This window comes from Ascaphus truei, chromosome 3, assembly GCF_040206685.1.
Source record: "Ascaphus truei isolate aAscTru1 chromosome 3, aAscTru1.hap1, whole genome shotgun sequence".
NCBI lineage: Eukaryota > Metazoa > Chordata > Amphibia > Anura > Ascaphidae > Ascaphus > Ascaphus truei.
This window is the reverse complement of record NC_134485.1, coordinates 430,669,289-430,687,259: the sequence shown is the minus strand read 5'-3', so window position 1 is coordinate 430,687,259 and position 17,971 is coordinate 430,669,289. Positions and strand designations below refer to the sequence as shown.

The 17,971-nt window shown below is 58.0% G+C and overlaps 1 protein-coding gene across 1 annotated transcript in view; it reads left to right on the top strand.

Annotated features, from left to right (window-relative positions):
- Nucleotides 1-141: 141 nt before the first annotated feature.
- The window catches only part of GTF2E1 (general transcription factor IIE subunit 1), a 49,759-nt gene continuing 31,929 nt past the window's right edge, over nucleotides 142-17,971 (top strand). Inside the window, exons 1-2 of the mRNA XM_075592900.1 lie at nucleotides 142-254; nucleotides 14,630-15,082. Of these exons, the coding sequence (XP_075449015.1) occupies nucleotides 14,635-15,082 (448 nt within the window). The 5' untranslated portion in view covers nucleotides 142-254; nucleotides 14,630-14,634. The remainder of the gene's footprint in view (nucleotides 255-14,629; nucleotides 15,083-17,971) is intronic.

Here is a 17,971-nt window from a genome sequence, read left to right as displayed (position 1 = left end):
ACCCGCGCAAATGCGATATCTCCCCGACTCGCTGTGTTTCACTATGTTTAATAACATGTCCGGGAAGAAATGTATGAGGGGGCTCTGTTCTCACAGAATAAGGGAACTGCGCCCTGCCCTTATCAAAGATGGCGGGCGGGGGGGGGGGGGGGGTCTGCGTGAGGCGGGCGTGACGTTACTACAAAGCGACGCCGCGGCTGGGACGCAGGGCAATGTGGTGGGGTTGCTGCCGGTGGTGTGAGGGCGTGTAACAGGTGAGTGTCCCCCCGGGGTGAGCTGGGAGCACAGAGCCCGGTGTCAGCACTCCTCGGTAATCTGTGTTTGTACAGTTACACACACTATATACTCGTTGAAAGCCCGAGGCAGGCGTGCAGTAATAACGCATGTCTATCTGTGTATAACGCCATCCAGGTACATAGCGCGTTACAGCAGCAACCCACGTGCCAATAATAACACGTCATGGGAATAAGCGTGTCAGTCATCAAACAGGAGTCCCTGCCCCGCAGAGCTTACACGCTGAGAGGAGTCCCTGCCCCGCAGAGCTTACACGCTGAGAGGAGTCCCTGCCCCGCAGAGCTTACACGCTGAGAGGAGTCCCTGCCCCGCAGAGCTTACACGCTGAGAGGAGTCCCTGCCCCGCAGAGCTTACACGCTGAGAGGAGTCCCTGCCCCGTAGAGCTTACACGCTGAGAGGAGTCCCTGCCCCGCAGAGCTTACACGCTGAGAGGAGTCCCTGCCCCGCAGAGCTTACACGCTGAGAGGAGTCCCTGCCCCGCAAAGCTTACACGCTGAGAGGAGTCCCTGCCCCGCAGAGCTTACACGCTGATGCATACCTGCTGGCTCACAGTAGATCTGAGTCTCCCTCATTGTAGGGGAGAATAGAACAGGCTTCTGGGGTAGTAACTGATTCGTACTCACGGTGACAGCGCCTCCATCTCTTGCAGGCCCCTGGGATGTGGGGACAATCTCTGTAGGTGAACTTACTTTCCCTCCCCCTGATAGATTGTAGTCTCGGGCAGGAAGATATCTTTGAACAGGATCACTTTATTCTGACAGCACACTCAGTTCTTACAGCATATGCTCAGGATGTACCCTGGACCTCCACTCCAGGCCAAGGAGCCCTGATGTAGTCCTTGCTCTTCCCTTACTCCCTGGTGGAGTAAGGGGTATAGTCTCCCATCCACTCCCCTAGGAGAGGGAATACAGATTTTCGGAGCCCTGCACAATTGTTTGGGTAGATCAGCCTCTCTCAAGAAGGTAGAGGCACTGACTAAATTTAGCAGTGCAGCTCCTTAAGTACAAGGGAAGTAGGTACCAGGTCTGAGTCCCTGATTGGACACACACAGGCCTAGTCCCACCGCCTCCCCTGTCACTCAAGAAGCTACTGTGAGTGGGGAAAACCCATGATAACTCCTGGCAGCCTGTTCTTGCCAGGAGGGGACAGACTGGTAGCTCTAAACCAGTCCTGGCTACATATAAATATATACATACACACACACACTTGCCTCTTGGCAAGTTTTTTTTTTTTCTGTCTGGGACTGACCGAGGGACTGGAGGACTTATTTCCAATTATCTTTATTTCCACTTGCCGTATTGAGCATAAGTTGCTGTCATCTTGTAACTCCTCCAGGGTATTAGACTCTCCCACCTCTGCTGGAAACTGTTCCGTGGATCTTTTGTTTTGTCCCATTTGCTGGAGTTCAGTAGCCGTGGGAAGAGACTGTCACCCTTGTGCACAGAGCCAGAGATTGACCCTTTACTGCCACATTCTCCACCTGCACATCGAGTTCTCTTCGTGCGCGCGTAGGGCTCCCATTTCCCAGGACGTTTCACGTGTGAATTTCCTTTACAGACGCATGTGAAACCTGCCAGTGTTTGTATCATTTCATTGCATAAGATTACACCTGCAGACATGTCACGGGTGCTTCCGATTCCTCGTACATCACTTCTTACAGAGTTCCCGCGCTCTTCCCCAAGGCATTTAAATGAAATGCTGGGGGACCGTGTGAGCCCTCTGTAACTCGCTTGGCTTCCAGTGTCACATTGCCATGGCAACGCGGGGGTCAACGTTATTTGACGCTGGTGTCAAGGTGAGGGGGCGCAAGAAGGGGGGCAGCATGCATGGGGGCGCAGGGAAAAAAGTTTGCGCTCGCCTGTATTAGGGTACGCTGTGTGTGCTAGGGCAGGGGTGCGCAAAGTGGGGGGCGGGAGAATTTGCAGGGGGGCGCGGTGGCTACAGACGTCCCGCGCTCTTCCCTAAGGCACTTGAATGAAGCGCCGGAGGGACCGCACGAGGCCTCTGCAGCTTCTCCTATCAGTAACCGGCGGAAGGTGACGCCGTGGGGGTCACGTGACGTCACACGACCCCACAACGTAATTTGACGTCGGAGCCGAGCAGTAGGAGGGGGGGGTGCCGGGAGGTGAGCAGGCAGGGGGGGGCGCAGGGTCAAAACTTTGCGCACCCCTGTATTGGGGCAGGGGTGCACAATCTTTTCCCTGCTCGCGCCCCCCTGCCTACTTCCCTCCCTGCTCGCGCCCCCCATCCCTTACCTTGTCTCCGGCTCTCGGCGTCAAATGACGCCCCGTTGCCATGGCAACGCCAAAGACAAGAGAAGTGAAGTTGCAGAGGCCTCACGCGATCCCCCGGTTTGCGTCCCTGTGTATATTAGGGCGCACGCTGCATGTGTGTGTATTGTGGGGTTATGCTGTGTGTGTGCCTGCCTTGTGTATTAAGGTGCGCGGTGTGTGCGCTGTGTGTATGCCGCAGTGTAGTCAAAAAGCATTGTGCTAGCACTAGAGGTAGACCAGTGTAAATGGCACAGGACACCATTTCTGCCCGGGAAGCCGGCACACACGGTCCTACTTGTTATCTGGCTGCGCTTTGCTGAACATTGCTGCCCGGGAAGCCGGCACACACGGTCCTACTTGTTATCTGGCTGCGCTTTGCTGAACATTCCTGCCCGGGAAGCCGGCACACACGGTCCTACTTGTTATCTCGCTGCGCTTTGCTGAACATTCCTGCCCGGGAAGCCGGCACACACGGTCCTACTTGTTATCTCGCTGCGCTTTGCTGAACATTGCTGCCCGGGAAGCCGGCACACACGGTCCTACTTGTTATCTCGCTGCGCTTTGCTGAACATTGCTGCCCGGGAAGCCGGCACACACGGTCCTACTTGTTATCTGGCTGCGCTTTGCTGAACATTACTGCCCGGGAAGCCGGCACACACGGTCCTACTTGTTATCTCGCTGCGCTTTGCTGAACATTGCTGCCCGGGAAGCCGGCACACACGGTCCTACGTGTTATCTCGCTGCGCTTTGCTGAACATTTCTGCCCGGGAAGCCGGCACACACGGTCCTACGTGTTATCTCGCTGCGCTTTGCTGAACATTCCTGCCCGGGAAGCCGGCACACACGGTCCTACGTGTTATCTCGCTGCGCTTTGCTGAACATTGCTGCCCGGGAAGCCGGCACACACGGTCCTACTTGTTATCTCGCTGCGCTTTGCTGAACATTGCTGCCCGGGAAGCCGGCACACACGGTCCTACTTGTTATCTCGCTGCGCTTTGCTGAACATTGCTGCCCGGGAAGCCGGCACACACGGTCCTACTTGTTATCTCGCTGCGCTTTGCTGAACATTACTGCCCGGGAAGCCGGCACACACGGTCCTACTTGTTATGTCGCTGCGCTTTGCTGAACATTGCTGCCCGGGAAGCCGGCACACACGGTCCTACTTGTTATGTCGCTGCGCTTTGCTGAACATTGCTGCCCGGGAAGCCGGCACACACGGTCCTACTTGTTATGTCGCTGCGCTTTGCTGAACATTACTGCCCGGGAAGCCGGCACACACGGTCCTACTTGTTATCTCGCTGCGCTTTGCTGAACATTGCTGCCCGGGAAGCCGGCACACACGGTCCTACTTGTTATCTCGCTGCGCTTTGCTGAACATTGCTGCCCGGGAAGCCGGCACACACGGTCCTACTTGTTATCTCGCTGCGCTTTGCTGAACATTGCTGCCCGGGAAGCCGGCACACACGGTCCTACTTGTTATCTCGCTGCGCTTTGCTGAACATTGCTGCCCGGGAAGCCGGCACACACGGTCCTACTTGTTATCTGGCTGCGCTTTGCTGAACATTGCTGCCCGGGAAGCCGGCACACACGGTCCTACTTGTTATCTCGCTGCGCTTTGCTGAACATTGCTGCCCGGGAAGCCGGCACACACGGTCCTACTTGTTATCTCGCTGCGCTTTGCTGAACATTGCTGCCCGGGAAGCCGGCACACACGGTCCTACTTGTTATCTCGCTGCGCTTTGCTGAACATTGCTGCCCGGGAAGCCGGCACACACGGTCCTACTTGTTATCTCGCTGCGCTTTGCTGAACATTGCTGCCCGGGAAGCCGGCACACACGGTCCTACTTGTTATGTCGCTGCGCTTTGCTGAACATTGCTGCCCGGGAAGCCGGCACACACGGTCCTACTTGTTATGTCGCTGCGCTTTGCTGAACATTGCTGCCCGGGAAGCCGGCACACACGGTCCTACGTGTTATCTCGCTGCGCTTTGCTGAACATTCCTGCCCGGGAAGCCGGCACACACGGTCCTACTTGTTATCTCGCTGCGCTTTGCTGAACATTACTGCCCGGGAAGCCGGCACACACGGTCCTACTTGTTATCTCGCTGCGCTTTGCTGAACATTGCTGCCCGGGAAGCCGGCACACACGGTCCTACTTGTTATCTCGCTGCGCTTTGCTGAACATTGCTGCCCGGGAAGCCGGCACACACGGTCCTACTTGTTATCTCGCTGCGCTTTGCTGAACATTGCTGCCCGGGAAGCCGGCACACACGGTCCTACTTGTTATCTCGCTGCGCTTTGCTGAACATTGCTGCCCGGGAAGCCGGCACACACGGTCCTACTTGTTATCTGGCTGCGCTTTGCTGAACATTGCTGCCCGGGAAGCCGGCACACACGGTCCTACTTGTTATCTCGCTGCGCTTTGCTGAACATTGCTGCCCGGGAAGCCGGCACACACGGTCCTACTTGTTATCTCGCTGCGCTTTGCTGAACATTGCTGCCCGGGAAGCCGGCACACACGGTCCTACTTGTTATCTCGCTGCGCTTTGCTGAACATTGCTGCCCGGGAAGCCGGCACACACGGTCCTACTTGTTATCTCGCTGCGCTTTGCTGAACATTGCTGCCCGGGAAGCCGGCACACACGGTCCTACTTGTTATGTCGCTGCGCTTTGCTGAACATTGCTGCCCGGGAAGCCGGCACACACGGTCCTACTTGTTATCTCGCTGCGCTTTGCTGAACATTGCTGCCCGGGAAGCCGGCACACACGGTCCTAGTTGTTATGTCGCTGCGCTTTGCTGAACATTGCTGCCCGGGAAGCCGGCACACACGGTCCTACTTGTTATCTCGCTGCGCTTTGCTGAACATTGCTGCCCGGGAAGCCGGCACACACGGTCCTACTTGTTATCTCGCTGCGCTTTGCTGAACATTGCTGCCCGGGAAGCCGGCACACACGGTCCTACTTGTTATCTCGCTGCGCTTTGCTGAACATTGCTGCCCGGGAAGCCGGCACACACGGTCCTACTTGTTATCTCGCTGCGCTTTGCTGAACATTGCTGCCCGGGAAGCCGGCACACACGGTCCTACTTGTTATCTCGCTGCGCTTTGCTGAACATTGCTGCCCGGGAAGCCGGCACACACGGTCCTACTTGTTATCTCGCTGCGCTTTGCTGAACATTGCTGCCCGGGAAGCCGGCACACACGGTCCTACTTGTTATCTCGCTGCGCTTTGCTGAACATTGCTGCCCGGGAAGCCGGCACACACGGTCCTACTTGTTATCTCGCTGCGCTTTGCTGAACATTGCTGCCCGGGAAGCCGGCACACACGGTCCTACTTGTTATCTCGCTGCGCTTTGCTGAACATTGCTGCCCGGGAAGCCGGCACACACGGTCCTACTTGTTATCTCGCTGCGCTTTGCTGAACATTGCTGCCCGGGAAGCCGGCACACACGGTCCTACTTGTTATCTCGCTGCGCTTTGCTGAACATTGCTGCCCGGGAAGCCGGCACACACGGTCCTACTTGTTATCTCGCTGCGCTTTGCTGAACATTGCTGCCCGGGAAGCCGGCACACACGGTCCTACTTGTTATCTCGCTGCGCTTTGCTGAACATTACTGCCCGAGAAGCCGGCACACACGGCCCTACTTGTTATCTCGCTGCGCTTTGCTGAACATTGCTGCCCGGGAAGCCGGCACACACGGTCCTACTTGTTATCTGGCTGCGCTTTGCTGAACATTGCTGCCCGGGAAGCCGGCACACACGGTCCTACTTGTTATCTCGCTGCGCTTTGCTGAACATTGCTGCCCGGGAAGCCGGCACACACGGTCCTACTTGTTATCTGGCTGCGCTTTGCTGAACATTGCTGCCCGGGAAGCCGGCACACACGGTCCTACTTGTTATGTCGCTGCGCTTTGCTGAACATTGCTGCCTGGGAAGCCGGCACACACGGTCCTACTTGTTATCTGGCTGCGCTTTGCTGAACATTGCTGCCCGGGAAACCGGCACACACGGTCCTACTTGTTATCTCGCTGCGCTTTGCTGAACATTGCTGCCCGAGAAGCCGGCACACACGGTCCTACTTGTTATCTCGCTGCGCTTTGCTGAACATTGCTGCCCGGGAAGCCGGCACACACGGTCCTACTTGTTATCTGGCTGCGCTTTGCTGAACATTGCTGCCCGGGAAGCCGGCACACACGGTCCTACTTGTTATCTCGCTGCGCTTTGCTGAACATTGCTGCCCGGGAAGCCGGCACACACGGTCCTACTTGTTATCTGGCTGCGCTTTGCTGAACATTGCTGCCCGGGAAGCCGGCACACACGGTCCTACTTGTTATCTCGCTGCGCTTTGCTGAACATTGCTGCCCGGGAAGCCGGCACACACGGTCCTACTTGTTATCTCGCTGCGCTTTGCTGAACATTGCTGCCCGGGAAGCCGGCACACACCGTCCTACTTGTTATCTCGCTGCGCTTTGCTGAACATTGCTGCCCGGGAAGCCGGCACACACGGTCCTACTTGTTATCTCGCTGCGCTTTGCTGAACATTACTGCCCGGGAAGCCGGCACACACGGTCCTACTTGTTATCTCGCTGCGCTTTGCTGAACATTGCTGCCCGGGAAGCCGGCACACACGGTCCTACTTGTTATCTCGCTGCGCTTTGCTGAACATTACTGCCCGGGAAGCCGGCACACACGGTCCTACTTGTTATCTCGCTGGGCTTTGCTGAACATTGCTGCCCGGGAAGCCGGCACACACGGTCCTACTTGTTATCTCGCTGCGCTTTGCTGAACATTCCTGCCCGGGAAGCCGGCACACACGGTCCTACTTGTTATCTCGCTGCGCTTTGCTGAACATTGCTGCCCGGGAAGCCGGCACACACGGTCCTACTTGTTATGTCGCTGCGCTTTGCTGAACATTGCTGCCCGGGAAGCCGGCACACACGGTCCTACTTGTTATCTCGCTGCGCTTTGCTGAACATTGCTGCCCGGGAAGCCGGCACACACGGTCCTACTTGTTATCTCGCTGCGCTTTGCTGAACATTGCTGCCCGGGAAGCCGGCACACACGGTCCTACTTGTTATCTCGCTGCGCTTTGCTGAACATTGCTGCCCGGGAAGCCGGCACACACGGTCCTACTTGTTATCTCGCTGCGCTTTGCTGAACATTGCTGCCCGGGAAGCCGGCACACACGGTCCTACTTGTTATCTCGCTGGGCTTTGCTGAACATTGCTGCCCGGGAAGCCGGCACACACGGTCCTACTTGTTATCTCGCTGCGCTTTGCTGAACATTGCTGCCCGGGAAGCCGGCACACACGGTCCTACTTGTTATCTGGCTGCGCTTTGCTGAACATTGCTGCCCGGGAAGCCGGCACACACGGTCCTACTTGTTATCTCGCTGGGCTTTGCTGAACATTGCTGCCCGGGAAGCCGGCACACACGGTCCTACTTGTTATCTCGCTGCGCTTTGCTGAACATTGCTGCCCGGGAAGCCGGCACACACGGTCCTACTTGTTATGTCGCTGCGCTTTGCTGAACATTGCTGCCCGGGAAGCCGGCACACACGGTCCTACTTGTTATCTCGCTGCGCTTTGCTGAACATTGCTGCCCGGGAAGCCGGCACACACGGACCTACTTGTTATCTCGCTGCGCTTTGCTGAACATTGCTGCCCGGGAAGCCGGCACACACGGCCCTACTTGTTATCTCGCTGCGCTTTGCTGAACATTGCTGCCCGAGAAGCCGGCACACACGGTCCTACTTGTTATCTCGCTGCGCTTTGCTGAACATTGCTGCCCGGGAAGCCGGCACACACGGTCCTACTTGTTATCTGGCTGCGCTTTGCTGAACATTGCTGCCCGGGAAGCCGGCACACACGGTCCTACTTGTTATCTCGCTGCGCTTTGCTGAACATTGCTGCCCGGGAAGCCGGCACACACGGTCCTACTTGTTATCTGGCTGCGCTTTGCTGAACATTGCTGCCCGGGAAGCCGGCACACACGGTCCTACTTGTTATCTCGCTGCGCTTTGCTGAACATTGCTGCCCGGGAAGCCGGCACACACGGTCCTACTTGTTATCTCGCTGCGCTTTGCTGAACATTGCTGCCCGGGAAGCCGGCACACACCGTCCTACTTGTTATCTCGCTGCGCTTTGCTGAACATTGCTGCCCGGGAAGCCGGCACACACGGTCCTACTTGTTATCTCGCTGCGCTTTGCTGAACATTACTGCCCGGGAAGCCGGCACACACGGTCCTACTTGTTATCTCGCTGCGCTTTGCTGAACATTGCTGCCCGGGAAGCCGGCACACACGGTCCTACTTGTTATCTCGCTGCGCTTTGCTGAACATTACTGCCCGGGAAGCCGGCACACACGGTCCTACTTGTTATCTCGCTGGGCTTTGCTGAACATTGCTGCCCGGGAAGCCGGCACACACGGTCCTACTTGTTATCTCGCTGCGCTTTGCTGAACATTCCTGCCCGGGAAGCCGGCACACACGGTCCTACTTGTTATCTCGCTGCGCTTTGCTGAACATTGCTGCCCGGGAAGCCGGCACACACGGTCCTACTTGTTATGTCGCTGCGCTTTGCTGAACATTGCTGCCCGGGAAGCCGGCACACACGGTCCTACTTGTTATCTCGCTGCGCTTTGCTGAACATTGCTGCCCGGGAAGCCGGCACACACGGTCCTACTTGTTATCTCGCTGCGCTTTGCTGAACATTGCTGCCCGGGAAGCCGGCACACACGGTCCTACTTGTTATCTGGCTGCGCTTTGCTGAACATTGCTGCCCGGGAAGCCGGCACACACGGTCCTACTTGTTATCTGGCTGCGCTTTGCTGAACATTGCTGTCCGGGAAGCCGGCACACACGGTCCTACTTGTTATCTCGCTGCGCTTTGCTGAACATTGCTGCCCGGGAAGCCGGCACACACGGTCCTACTTGTTATCTCGCTGCGCTTTGCTGAACATTGCTGCCCGGGAAGCCGGCACACACGGTCCTACTTGTTATCTCGCTGCGCTTTGCTGAACATTGCTGCCCGGGAAGCCGGCACACACGGTCCTACTTGTTATCTCGCTGCGCTTTGCTGAACATTGCTGCCCGGGAAGCCGGCACACACGGTCCTACTTGTTATCTCGCTGCGCTTTGCTGAACATTGCTGCCCGGGAAGCCGGCACACACGGTCCTACTTGTTATCTCGCTGCGCTTTGCTGAACATTTCTGCCCGGGAAGCCGGCACACACGGCCCTACTTGTTATCTCGCTGCGCTTTGCTGAACATTGCTGCCTGGGAAGCCGGCACACACGGCCCTACTTGTTATCTCGCTGCGCTTTGCTGAACATTGCTGCCCGGGAAGCCGGCACACACGGTCCTACTTGTTATCTCGCTGCGCTTTGCTGAACATTGCTGCCCGGGAAGCCGGCACACACGGTCCTACTTGTTATCTCGCTGCGCTTTGCTGAACATTGCTGCCCGGGAAGCCGGCACACACGGTCCTACTTGTTATCTCGCTGCACTTTGCTGAACATTGCTGCCCGGGAAGCCGGCACACACGGTCCTACTTGTTATCTCGCTGCGCTTTGCTGAACATTGCTGCCCGGGAAGCCGGCACACACGGTCCTACTTGTTATCTCGCTGCGCTTTGCTGAACATTGCTGCCCGGGAAGCCGGCACACACGGTCCTACTTGTTATCTCGCTGCGCTTTGCTGAACATTCCTGCCCGGGAAGCCGGCACACACGGTCCTACTTGTTATCTCGCTGCGCTTTGCTGAACATTGCTGCCCGGGAAGCCGGCACACACGGTCCTACTTGTTATCTCGCTGCGCTTTGCTGAACATTGCTGCCCGGGAAGCCGGCACACACGGTCCTACTTGTTATCTCGCTGCACTTTGCTGAACATTGCTGCCCGGGAAGCCGGCACACACGGTCCTACTTGTTATGTCGCTGCGCTTTGCTGAACATTGCTGCCCGGGAAGCCGGCACACACGGTCCTACTTGTTATCTCGCTGCGCTTTGCTGAACATTGCTGCCCGGGAAGCCGGCACACACGGTCCTACTTGTTATCTCGCTGCGCTTTGCTGAACATTGCTGCCCGGGAAGCCGGCACACACGGTCCTACTTGTTATCTCGCTGCACTTTGCTGAACATTGCTGCCCGGGAAGCCGGCACACACGGTCCTACTTGTTATCTCGCTGCGCTTTGCTGAACATTGCTGCCCGGGAAGCCGGCACACACGGTCCTACTTGTTATCTCGCTGCGCTTTGCTGAACATTGCTGCCCGGGAAGCCGGCACACACGGTCCTACTTGTTATCTGACTGCGCTTTGCTGAACATTGCTGCCCGGGAAGCCGGCACACACGGTCCTACTTGTTATGTCGCTGCGCTTTGCTGAACATTGCTGCCCGGGAAGCCGGCACACACGGTCCTACTTGTTATCTCGCTGCGCTTTGCTGAACATTGCTGCCCGGGAAGCCGGCACACACGGTCCTACTTGTTATCTCGCTGCGCTTTGCTGAACATTGCTGCCCGGGAAGCCGGCACACACGGTCCTACTTGTTATGTCGCTGCGCTTTGCTGAACATTGCTGCCCGGGAAGCCGGCACACACGGTCCTACTTGTTATCTGGCTGCGCTTTGCTGAACATTGCTGCCCGGGAAGCCGGCACACACGGTCCTACTTGTTATCTCGCTGCGCTTTGCTGAACATTGCTGCCCGGGAAGCCGGCACACACGGTCCTACTTGTTATCTCGCTGCGCTTTGCTGAACATTGCTGCCCGGGAAGCCGGCACACACGGTCCTACTTGTTATCTGGCTGCGCTTTGCTGAACATTCCTGCCCGAGAAGCCGGCACACACGGTCCTACTTGTTATCTCGCTGCGCTTTGCTGAACATTGCTGCCTGGGAAGCCGGCACACACGGTCCTACTTGTTATCTCGCTGCGCTTTGCTGAACATTGCTGCCCGGGAAGCCGGCACACACGGTCCTACTTGTTATCTGGCTGCGCTTTGCTGAACATTCCTGCCCGAGAAGCCGGCACACACGGTCCTACTTGTTATCTCGCTGCGCTTTGCTGAACATTGCTGCCTGGGAAGCCGGCACACACGGTCCTACTTGTTATCTCGCTGCGCTTTGCTGAACATTGCTGCCCGGGAAGCCGGCACACACGGTCCTACTTGTTATCTCGCTGCGCTTTGCTGAACATTGCTGCCCGGGAAGCCGGCACACACGGTCCTACTTGTTATCTCGCTGCGCTTTGCTGAACATTGCTGCCCGGGAAGCCGGCACACACGGTCCTACTTGTTATCTGGCTGCGCTTTGCTGAACATTGCTGCCCGGGAAGCCGGCACACACGGTCCTACTTGTTATCTCGCTGCGCTTTGCTGAACATTGCTGCCCGGGAAGCCGGCACACACGGTCCTACTTGTTATCTCGCTGCGCTTTGCTGAACATTACTGCCCGGGAAGCCGGCACACACGGTCCTACTTGTTATCTCGCTGCGCTTTGCTGAACATTGCTGCCCGGGAAGCCGGCACACACGGTCCTACTTGTTATCTCGCTGCGCTTTGCTGAACATTGCTGCCCGGGAAGCCGGCACACACGGTCCTACTTGTTATCTCGCTGCGCTTTGCTGAACATTCCTGCCCGGGAAGCCGGCACACACGGTCCTACTTGTTATCTCGCTGCGCTTTGCTGAACATTACTGCCCGGGAAGCCGGCACACACGGTCCTACTTGTTATCTGGCTGCGCTTTGCTGAACATTACTGCCCGGGAAGCCGGCACACACGGTCCTACTTGTTATCTCGCTGCGCTTTGCTGAACATTACTGCCCGGGAAGCCGGCACACACGGTCCTACTTGTTATCTCGCTGCGCTTTGCTGAACATTCCTGCCCGGGAAGCCGGCACACACGGTCCTACTTGTTATCTCGCTGCGCTTTGCTGAACATTGCTGCCTGGGAAGCCGGCACACACGGTCCTACTTGTTATCTGGCTGCGCTTTGCTGAACATTGCTGCCCGGGAAGCCGGCACACACGGTCCTACTTGTTATCTCGCTGCGCTTTGCTGAACATTGCTGCCCGAGAAGCCGGCACACACGGTCCTACTTGTTATCTCGCTGCGCTTTGCTGAACATTGCTGCCCGGGAAGCCGGCACACACGGTCCTACTTGTTATCTCGCTGCGCTTTGCTGAACATTGCTGCCCGAGAAGCCGGCACACACGGTCCTACTTGTTATCTCGCTGCGCTTTGCTGAACATTGCTGCCCGGGAAGCCGGCACACACGGTCCTACTTGTTATCTCGCTGCGCTTTGCTGAACATTGCTGCCCGGGAAGCCGGCACACACGGTCCTACTTGTTATCTCGCTGCGCTTTGCTGAACATTTCTGCCCGGGAAGCCGGCACACACGGTCCTACTTGTTATCTGGCTGCGCTTTGCTGAACATTGCTGCCCGGGAAGCCGGCACACACGGTCCTACTTGTTATCTCGCTGCGCTTTGCTGAACATTGCTGCCCGGGAAGCCGGCACACACGGTCCTACTTGTTATCTCGCTGCGCTTTGCTGAACATTGCTGCCCGGGAAGCCGGCACACACGGTCCTACTTGTTATGTCGCTGCGCTTTGCTGAACATTGCTGCCCGGGAAGCCGGCACACACGGTCCTACTTGTTATCTCGCTGCGCTTTGCTGAACATTGCTGCCCGGGAAGCCGGCACACACGGTCCTACTTGTTATCTCGCTGCGCTTTGCTGAACATTACTGCCCGGGAAGCCGGCACACACGGTCCTACTTGTTATGTCGCTGCGCTTTGCTGAACATTGCTGCCCGGGAAGCCGGCACACACGGTCCTACTTGTTATCTCGCTGCGCTTTGCTGAACATTGCTGCCCGGGAAGCCGGCACACACGGTCCTACTTGTTATCTCGCTGCGCTTTGCTGAACATTGCTGCCCGGGAAGCCGGCACACACGGTCCTACTTGTTATGTCGCTGCGCTTTGCTGAACATTGCTGCCCGAGAAGCCGGCACACACGGTCCTACTTGTTATCTCGCTGCGCTTTGCTGAACATTGCTGCCCGGGAAGCCGGCACACACGGCCCTACTTGTTATCTCGCTGCGCTTTGCTGAACATTGCTGCCCGGGAAGCCGGCACACACGGTCCTACTTGTTATCTCGCTGCGCTTTGCTGAACATTGCTGCCCGGGAAGCCGGCACACACGGTCCTACTTGTTATCTCGCTGCGCTTTGCTGAACATTGCTGCCCGGGAAGCCGGCACACACGGTCCTACTTGTTATCTCGCTGCGCTTTGCTGAACATTGCTGCCCGGGAAGCCGGCACACACGGTCCTACTTGTTATGTCGCTGCGCTTTGCTGAACATTGCTGCCCGGGAAGCCGGCACACACGGTCCTACTTGTTATCTCGCTGCGCTTTGCTGAACATTGCTGCCCGGGAAGCCGGCACACACGGTCCTACTTGTTATCTCGCTGCGCTTTGCTGAACATTGCTGCCCGGGAAGCCGGCACACACGGTCCTACTTGTTATCTCGCTGCGCTTTGCTGAACATTCCTGCCCGGGAAGCCGGCACACACGGTCCTACTTGTTATCTCGCTGCGCTTTGCTGAACATTGCTGCCCGAGAAGCCGGCACACACGGTCCTACTTGTTATCTCGCTGCGCTTTGCTGAACATTGCTGCCCGGGAAGCCGGCACACACGGTCCTACTTGTTATCTCGCTGCGCTTTGCTGAACATTGCTGCCCGGGAAGCCGGCACACACGGTCCTACTTGTTATCTCGCTGCGCTTTGCTGAACATTACTGCCCGGGAAGCCGGCACACACGGTCCTACTTGTTATCTCGCTGCGCTTTGCTGAACATTGCTGCCCGGGAAGCCGGCACACACGGTCCTACTTGTTATCTCGCTGCGCTTTGCTGAACATTGCTGCCCGGGAAGCCGGCACACACGGTCCTACTTGTTATCTCGCTGCGCTTTGCTGAACATTGCTGGTTGCGTAATCTTTGCCCTGCCTGGCTCCGCTGTAAGTGTCTCTCTCACCCTGCCCCTTCCTTTCCCGTGGCACAGACAAGATGACCGACCCCGACGTGGTGACGGAGATCCCTGCCGTGCTGAAGCGCCTGGCCAAGTACGTGGTGCGCGGCTTCTACGGCCTGGAGCACGCCCTGGCGCTGGACATCCTGATCCGAAACCCCTGCGTGAAGGAGGAGGACATGATGGAGCTCCTCAAGTTCGACCGCAAGCAGCTGCGGGCCGTGCTCAACACGCTGAAGGGCGACAAGTTCATCAAGTGCCGCATGCGCGTGGAGACGGCCACCGACGGCAAGACCACCCGCCACAACTACTACTTCATCAACTACCGGCTGCTGGTCAACGTGGTGAAGTACAAGCTGGACCACATGAGGCGGAGGATCGAGACGGACGAGAGGGACTCCACCAACCGGGCCTCCTTCAAGTGTCCCAACTGCTGCAGCACGTTCACCGACCTGGAGGCCAACCAGCTGTTTGATTCCATGACAGGTACACGTAGCCTCCGTTGTCGCTGCGTTCTGGGGCGGTCCGTGTGCGCTGACGGAAGTTTTGCGGTGTATGTGGGTGCCGAGTACATTTTATTTGCAGAGATTGGGGGATATTCGTTAAATGCAGTCGCGCAGATTGAGGCGTTAACGCACGGAATCTCCCAGTGACCAGGGATCCTGCGGCATTATCGCGGATTCATTAGTAACCCTCAGATGACCCCTTATTAGTTATTTATTTTTCTGGGATGGACAGTGGGATACATGTTGTATAAACCGATGGTATTGGGAATTCATAGTCTTGGAATGTTTTTTACGTGACTTATCTCCCCTCTCAGATTTCAGAATAGTGTTTGTGATGTGATTGTAAGTCACAGTTTTCTAAACGTCATGTGTTGGAGGTCGGCTCCTGTCCGTGGTTCCCCCCTCCCTTCCCCCCCGTGCCTCCATCCTTACTCCAAAAGCTGCGGCTACTGAGGGGGAGGAAGGTACAGGGCCCCCATCCTCACTCCAAACCCTGCGACTACTGACGGGGAGGCAGGTATAGGGCCCCCATCCTCACTCCAAACCCTGCGACTACTGACGGGGAGGCAGGTACAGGGCCCCCATCCTCACTCCAAACCCTGTGACTACTGACGGGGAGGCAGGTACAGGGCCCCCATCCTCACTCCAAATCCTGCGGCTACTGAGGGGGAGGCAGGTACAGGGCCCCCATCCTCACTCCAAACCCTGTGGCTACTGAGGGGGAGGCAGGTACAGGGCCTCCATCCTCACTCCAAATCCTGCGGCTACTGAGGGGGAGGCAGGTACAGGGCCTCCAACCTCACTCCAAATCCTGCGGCTACTGAGGGGGAGGCAGGTACAGGGCCCCCATCCTCACTCCAAACCCTGCGGTTACTGAGGGGGAGGCAGGTACAGGGCCTCCAACCTCACTCCAAACCCTGCGGCTACTGAGGGGGAGGCAGGTACAGGGCCCCCATCCTTACTCCAAACCCTGCGGTTACTGAGGTGGAGGCAGGTACAGGGCCTCCAACCTCACTCCAAACCCTACGGCTACTGAGGGGGTGGCAGGTACAGGGCCTCCATCCTCACTCCAAACCCTGCGGCTACTGAGGGGGAGGCAGGGACAGGGCCTCCAACCTCACTCCAAACCCTGCGGCTACTGAGGGGGAGGCAGGTACAGGGCCTCCATCCTCACTCCAAACCCTGCGGCTACTGAGGGGGAGGCAGGTACAGGGCCTCCATCCTCACTCCAAACCCTGCGGCTACTGAGGGGGAGGCAGGTACAGAACCCCCCATCCTCACTCCAAACCCTGCGGTTACTGAGGGGGAGGCAGGTACAGAGCCCCCATCCTCACTCCAAACCCTGCGGCTACTGAGGGGGAGGCAGGTACAGGGCCCCCATCCTCACTCCAAACCCTGCGGCTGCTGAGGGGGAGGCAGGTACAGGGCCCCCATCCTTACTCCAAACGCTGCGACTACTGAGGGGGAGGCAGGTACAGGGCCCCCATCCTTACTCCAAACCCTGCGACTACTGAGGGGGAGGCAGGGACAGGGCCCCCATCCTCACTCCAAATCCTGCGGTTACTGAGGGGGAGGCAGGTACAGGGCCTCCATCCTCACTCCAAATCCTGCGGCTACTGAGGGGGAGGCAGGTACAGGGCCCCCAACCTCACTCCAAATCCTGCGGCTTCTGAGGGGGAAGCAGGTACAGGGCCTCCATCCTCACTCCAAACCCTGCGGCTACTGAGGGGGAGGCAGGTACAGGGCCCCCATCCTCACTCCAAATCCTGCGGCTGCTGAGGGGGAGGCAGGTACAGGGCCCCCATCCTCACTCCAAATCCTGCGGTTACTGAGGGGGAGGCAGGTACAGGGCCTCCATCCTCACTCCAAACCCTGCGACTACTGAGGGGGAGACAGGTACAGGGCCCCCAACCTCACTCCAAACCCTGCGGCTACTGAGGGGGAGGCAGGTACAGGGCCCACCATCCTCTCTCCAAACCCTGCGGCTACTGAGGGGGAGGCAGGTACAGGGCCCCCATCCTTACTCTAAACCCTGCAGTTACTGAGGGGGAGGCAGGTACAGGGCCTCCATCCTCACTCCAAATCCTGCGGCTACAGAGGGGGAGGCAGGTACACGGCCTCCATCCTCACTCCAAACCCTGCGGCTACTGAGGGGGAGGCAGGTACAGGGCCCCCAACCTCACTCCAAATCCTGCGGCTTCTGAGGGGGAGGCAGGTACAGGGCCCCCAACCTCACTCCAAATCCTGTGGCTTCTGAGGGGGAGGCAGGTACAGGGCCCCCATCCTTACTCCAAACCCTGCGACTACTGAGGGGGAGGCAGGTACAGGGCCCCCATCCTTACTCCAAACCCTGCGACTACTGAGGGGGAGGCAGGGACAGGGCCCCCATCCTCACTCCAAATCCTGCGGTTACTGAGGGGGAGGCAGGTACAGGGCCTCCATCCTCACTCCAAATCCTGCGGCTACTGAGGAGGAGGCAGGTACAGGGCCCCCAACCTCACTCCAAATCCTGCGGCTTCTGAGGGGGAAGCAGGTACAGGGCCTCCATCCTCACTCCAAACCCTGCGGCTACTGAGGGGGAGGCAGGTACAGGGCCCCCATCCTCACTCAAAACCCTGCGGCTGCTGAGGGGGAGGCAGGTACAGGGCCCCCATCCTCACTCCAAATCCTGCGGTTACTGAGGGGGAGGCAGGTACAGGGCCTCCATCCTCACTCCAAACCCTGCGACTACTGAGGGGGAGACAGGTACAGGGCCCCCAACCTCACTCCAAACCCTGCGGCTACTGAGGGGGAGGCAGGTACAGGGCCCACCATCCTCACTCCAAACCCTGCGGCTACTGAGGGGGAGGCAGGTACAGGGCCCCCATCC